The sequence below is a fragment of the Poecilia formosa genome, unplaced genomic scaffold, assembly GCF_000485575.1.
Source record: "Poecilia formosa unplaced genomic scaffold, Poecilia_formosa-5.1.2 Scaffold271, whole genome shotgun sequence".
Lineage (NCBI taxonomy): Eukaryota > Metazoa > Chordata > Actinopteri > Cyprinodontiformes > Poeciliidae > Poecilia > Poecilia formosa.
In genome coordinates, this window is record NW_006800210.1 from 785,140 (window position 1) to 791,139 (window position 6,000).

At 39.5% G+C, this 6,000-nt stretch overlaps 1 protein-coding gene across 1 annotated transcript in view; it reads left to right on the forward strand.

Annotated features, from left to right (window-relative positions):
* exoc2 (exocyst complex component 2) overlaps positions 1-6,000 on the forward strand; it is a 53,658-nt gene extending 47,658 nt beyond the window's left edge. The window contains exons 23-28 of the mRNA XM_007570975.2: positions 818-959; positions 4,382-4,437; positions 4,546-4,668; positions 4,949-5,010; positions 5,329-5,388; positions 5,473-6,000. Coding sequence (XP_007571037.1) covers positions 818-959; positions 4,382-4,437; positions 4,546-4,668; positions 4,949-5,010; positions 5,329-5,388; positions 5,473-5,566 — 537 coding nt within the window. The 3' untranslated portion in view covers positions 5,567-6,000. The remainder of the gene's footprint in view (positions 1-817; positions 960-4,381; positions 4,438-4,545; positions 4,669-4,948; positions 5,011-5,328; positions 5,389-5,472) is intronic.

A 6,000-nucleotide genomic window follows, 5' to 3' on the forward strand; every position in this document is an offset into this window, starting at 1 on the left:
GCTTCGGCAGCTCTTGATGGCATTCAGAGGAGATCAGGCAATCGTTTGTATCAGGTGTGCTGGAACAGAGATGCATCTGAAACATGGAGGACATCAGTTCCTGAGGAACCACTGTTCTAGAACTAAAGGAGAGGATGGCTACATTCACTAAGTGGGCAAATGTGACCCATATCTGACTTCTTCTCTGAAAGTTCCAATTCTGACCTTTCAATATGAATCAATCGCTTCAGTATGTGGTACTAAATCTGATCTATATCCGATTGTTTTCAAAGGATCTACAGTCTGAACTGTCATGTCTCATTATGTCATAATTCTGCACCAGAAAACCCAACATGATAAATCGTAACGTACGCAATTACTAAAAATGATAAAATATGAAAATATGAAATAAGTCTTTGTAAAGCGCATCACATCACAATCACCCAACTTCTGGCTCCATATACACATCCAAATAGACTTCTCTACAGAGGTTGCAGTCAATGTTCCACAACAGATCATTGCTATTTGCCATTTGTCTCATGATCTTGTGACAATACTGTCTGCTCCATTGCTGAACTTCAACTTTAAAATTGATCAAGTCAATGTGCATTATTACTTCTAGAAACAATGCACTGCTGTGTGACATCAAGGTTCTTCTTCTGCTCATTCAGGTCGCTTTACGTTTGTGAACCATTCACACAGGAGTCTAATTGCAGTCGCATCACACACAAAAAAAATCAGATTTCCACAAAAAAAAAAATCAGAATTGAGCATCTAGACCCGCTCTGTGAGCATAGCCTTGGTTTTTGTTAATTCCCATCTGTCTGTAACCTTCCAGGTGAGTTTAGACGCCGTTCGGGAGTTGGATGGAAAACTTTTTGAAGCTTACATCGAGAGACGAGCCGATCCAATCGCCGGTTCCTTGGAGCCCGGCATGTATGCTGGATACTTCGACTGGAGAGACTGCCAGACACCTTCAGGTATTAGATAAGCTTCTTTGGCTTGATAAAAGTGAGGATTTAAAAGAGTTGGGAATTCACCGAGAGCAACCACCAACTGACCCTGACAGCATCATTCATGAGCCGCCAAGAGCCGTGTAGCATGAGAACTTGTTGTCTGTGCTCTGATCTGTAGATTTGTGGTTCACATGTGTCATGTGTGGAGTACAAGTCTTTGATGGCTTACTGTAAACATCATTCTGCTGCTCTGCCTGAAGCTCTCATGGCCTTTATGTTGGAGCTGTGGGTGTGTGCAAAGGTTTACTTTGACATTTCTGTCACCAGATGAACTCCAAACTCAGGTGGAATGAGAATGTAAAATACGTGGTTTACCTTAAACACAGGATATGAGACAGCATGAGTCTATTGAATTTTTCAGGTGGGATGCAGGCAGATTATCGCACAAAATTTCCTAATGACAAGTTTGAGCCTTGCACTGGTTTTCTGCAGCCTCTAAGAGTTTGTATGCCTGGGCCACATGTGAAAGCGGAACATTTTGGACACTAAACCACCGTTCTAGGATATGAGACTTTCACTTGTTGCTCTTTGTGTGGGACTCCTGTAAGCGTGTGGGGTGCTGCAAGGCATTAAAAATCCGGTTTCAGTACTTTCTTTCTGTTGCTGCATTTGGCTGTTTCGCTGTCAGAGTTCACTGAATGTTATATTTTCAACCTACCATGTTTGCACATTAACCCCCGGCCCCAAACCGCATTGAATCTTCCTCAAGAAAAAAAATATGGTAAAAACACCATTGCAGTTGCAGCTTCTTATGCATTGCTTCTACATATTTGGCTGCTTGTTTCTTTGCTCCTTTTGGAGAAAAATGAACACATTCAAAGCTAAATTATCTCAGTTGGTCACATGTGGACTGGTAATTCAAACGTAAGATTATTTGGATCCACATGTAAACTAAGGTCTGTTTTTTACCATTTACTTTGGATAAAAATCGTTCTGTTTGGTTATATTTCCTAATTGGAATTTTTTTTTTTTTTTTTTACAAAGATTCAGAAACCAAAGGACATCTTTATTAACTGTGTGTCAATACAAACTAATGTAAGTCAACTGAATACCTGATATTTGCAAGTCTTCTTTTAAGAACTTTATTAAATGTGTCCAAAACAATTTTGCATGCCTAACTAGAGCGAAACAGTCTAATGTAGTTAAAACTATGTAACACACAGGGTATAAAAATATATACAACTTTTTCCCCACTTACTGGGGATGAATGAGACTGAACTTTTTGTATTTTAGGTTAGTTTGATTGCCAAAATTGTTAGTAATAAGAGAGTAATTTCCCTCAAAGTCAGGTGTCTGTATAGACGTAGATTACTATGCATTTACACAGGTTGGGGAAGCCCACATGATGACATCATGGCTTTGTAAACACATCACCGTTTGTGTCCCAGATATGAATGTTTTAGCATGAAACATGTCAACCTCAGAACAAAACCATAAGGCCGTGTGAAGATACTAGCTGAAGTTAAACGGAAAGTCGTTTTCCAAAGTGAAACATGTCTTTTCTCAGCATTATCTGGAAGGCCGCTCAAAGAGGAAGAAACCATTACTGCAAAAGTAACATTAAAAGATAGATTAACAGTTGCAAATGCTTTTAGGTTAAAGACAGTAATTTATGGAGACATGTCCTCTGCTCTGATCACAGGAAAATGTTAATTGCTTGGCCATTGTTATCTGTGAAGGGAAAAATGAAAGCTTTCAAGCTTCATGCCGTGGGGGGCTTTGCTACAGAACAGACTGGTACACCTCATGAAACTGCTGGTGAAAAGCACCAGATGAGGAAGAAATTAAATAAAATAGGCATATATCACAACTAAAATCGTCATCTCGATATTTACCAACATTATCGCCATCGTAAGATTCTGTATCGAGTAACTCTACTTTCATCGGCTCTTTCTGGAACTGGTAACTGTCCTTCTTCAGCAACTGCAATCTTTAAAGTGCAATGTGTGTTTTTCTTCTAACTTTTATTCTATTTGTGAATAACAAAGTGGAACATTGCTGTGGGGTTTGTATATTAGTATCTTAACCTCAGAGCAGGCCTAGCACAAAAGTTCCAAAACAACTGGTAAAAGCGGTGTAAGGGTCTTAGATATTGAGATAATGTTGGTCCTTTCTCTGTTCTTCTTTGCTGAGTTACTTTGCCAGAAGATAGTTGTGACAATGCCGTCTCTGCAACTTCCTGCAGTGCATAGCTGTAAAGAACATTTGCATAAACAATTTTAAATAATACAATTCAGACTCAGTTCTTGCTTGGGAAGAATCTGTCATATACTGTACCTTGCAAAATAAGTCATATGTTTTACACATTTGGTCTCACTACACAAGTAACTACATTAAAATAAGGATGTATTTTAATGATTTTTTTTAATTTTATGATTATATGACATTTCAATGCAAAGCAGCTCAATACGTGTGAAGTGGAAGAAAAAGTAATACATGGTTTTGAACATAGTTTACAAAAACTGTACGAATAACATTGCAAACACTTGTATTCAACCTTGTTTTCTCTAAAACTACTAAATAAAATGTAATATAATGAATCATGTTAAACGGATCAATGATGAAGTTGATCTGTTTATCAGATCAACTTCATCATTGATGAAGGGTTAAGTTATCCTAACAATGACCGAAAGTGATCTGTTTGACTAAAACAAACTTTTGCAAACTTTTCTGTCCTGTGATATTCTGTGGATTTTCAATCATCATCTAAAAAGAGAGAATAAAGCAAAAACGGAGAATGAAACAACTGTTAACCTGAAAAAACACAGGTGTCCATCTGATCTAACAGAATTTGAAAAGAGTGCATTACTCATAGAAGCAGCCAAGAGGCCCATGGAAACTCTGGAGGAGTTCAAGAGATCCACTGTTCAGATGGAATTTTTTGACAATTATTAGTCATGCACACCATAGATCTGGTATTTAGGCTACAGTAAAACTAATGGAGAAAGGCAGCCACAAGCCATGTAAGAAACATGCCAAACAAGGATTTATGATTGTGCTTCTGTGTGAAACTCTGCGTTTGGTATAAAATAAAACTGCAAGTCGCCCTGAATACATCATCCGACAGGGTGCAGTACTATGATGTGGGATTGCTTTCATTAAGCAGGACCATGGTCACTGGTCAGGGTTAATGTCAAGATGGTTGAAGCTAAAATGACGGCAGATCTGGAAGAAAACCTGATCCTGACTGCAAAAGAGTGTAGACTTCGGTAAAGGTTCACCTTCCAGCAGAATATTGACCCTAAGCATCTATACTGCTGCAATAAAATGGCTTATATCAATGCTTATTTATGTGTTTTAATTCCTTTATGGGTTTTTTTTTTTGTATTCATTGTTTTTGCAATATTTTGCATAATGTATCCCATTTTCACTGCCTTCTCCCTCAGGTGTAAGGAATTACCTGAAGGAAGCTCTTGTAAACATCATAGCCGTCCACGCTGAGGTACATACGCCCTTGCCCACACCCACCCTCCCTCCTTCCCCTATACACCACAAACTTTTTTTTTTTTTTTTTGCACTTCTTTGTGAAACTCAACTTTTTCTGCAACAGGTCTTCACCGTCTCAAAGGACCTGGTTCCCCGGGTTTTGTCAAGAATCGTGGAATCGGTAGCGGACGAGATGTGTCGCCTCATGCAATGCGTGTCATCCTTCAGTAAGAACGGAGCCCTGCAGGTACACACTAAAATACACACACGTTCTCACACACACACACGTTTAGCTGTTTGTCAGTCATATAGTAAGACCCTGACTCATAAGTCAACACCACATTTGTGGGGGGATCCACCAGTCGTTTCTGATAATGCCACATTTCAGTTCATCTGCTAACTGCTGTCAGTTGGTCATGATGGCTAGATTTCATGTTCGCTGGCTTTTATTGTTCTTTTCTTTTTCTTTTTTTTTTCAAACCTAACCTCTCACCACCATCCTTCACCCCTCCCTGCTTCACATCCAGGCCCGACTCGAGCTCAGCGCCCTGAGAGACGCAGTGGCCGCATACCTAAACCCTGATAGCAAGTGAGTACAGCCCTCAAACATGTATAGCCAGTGATTTATAGCCGTGCATGTCACAGGCATAAATCCTAACAGTCGCACATCCCTCACCTACAAATCCCTATTTATGTTAGTTGGTGGGTTCTGGAAAGGAAGTGAAAGTAATCTGGTTCTGTTGTGTGCCTGCTGTGTGGTGTGTCTTGTGTGTACATGTAAGTAGGTCAGTGTGCATGTCAGGATACATGCATAGACTCGCTCTGAACTGTATTCTCTGGTAATAAAGTTTAAGTAAACTTAACTGTGTTTATAAAATGTGTTTCTTTTTTTGTTTGTTTTTTTCAGCGCCAGCTTCAAGCAGGCGTTGGACTCGCTGCCTCAGTTGCACAGCGGGGCTGATAAGAAGTGAGTTCAATTCTGACACCGTTTCTGTAAATGCACAGTTTTACAGACCGATTTCACACATTCTGTGTTTGTTTTGGTCTCCAGGTTACTAGAGGAGCTGCTGAACAAGTTTAAGAGCAGCATGCAGCTCCAGCTCACCTGCTTCCAGCCTTCCAACATCCAGCCCATCAAGAGATAATCTCAGTCCACCTTCTTCTCCACTACCCTGCATCATCTCGTAATAACCTGTGTGCAGTCATCTAAAACTGCAGCTATTATCTGCTCTTATAGCATTATCATTTACTCATATCTGTTTTCTTTTCCTCTGTATCACTTTCAATTTCTGCTTTACTATGATAAACACAAATGTCTGTAAAGCTAATCTTGAAGACACTAAATGAGTGGATTTCATTGTTACTGTGCAGGACAGTCCCATCTGTGTTGGTTATGCTAATCATGCCTGACCATAAATGAGTTCATGTGGGGATCTTGAGTGTTTGAGAAAGCACTGGATCATTGGCTGGATGCAGAGTCTCCTCTCAGACTAAACTAGAGTCCAAATCAGGATTTATTTAAAGGATAAAAAGTTGCTGTAGTTTATAATGTGCGTTAATAAAAGAAACCTACACTCCA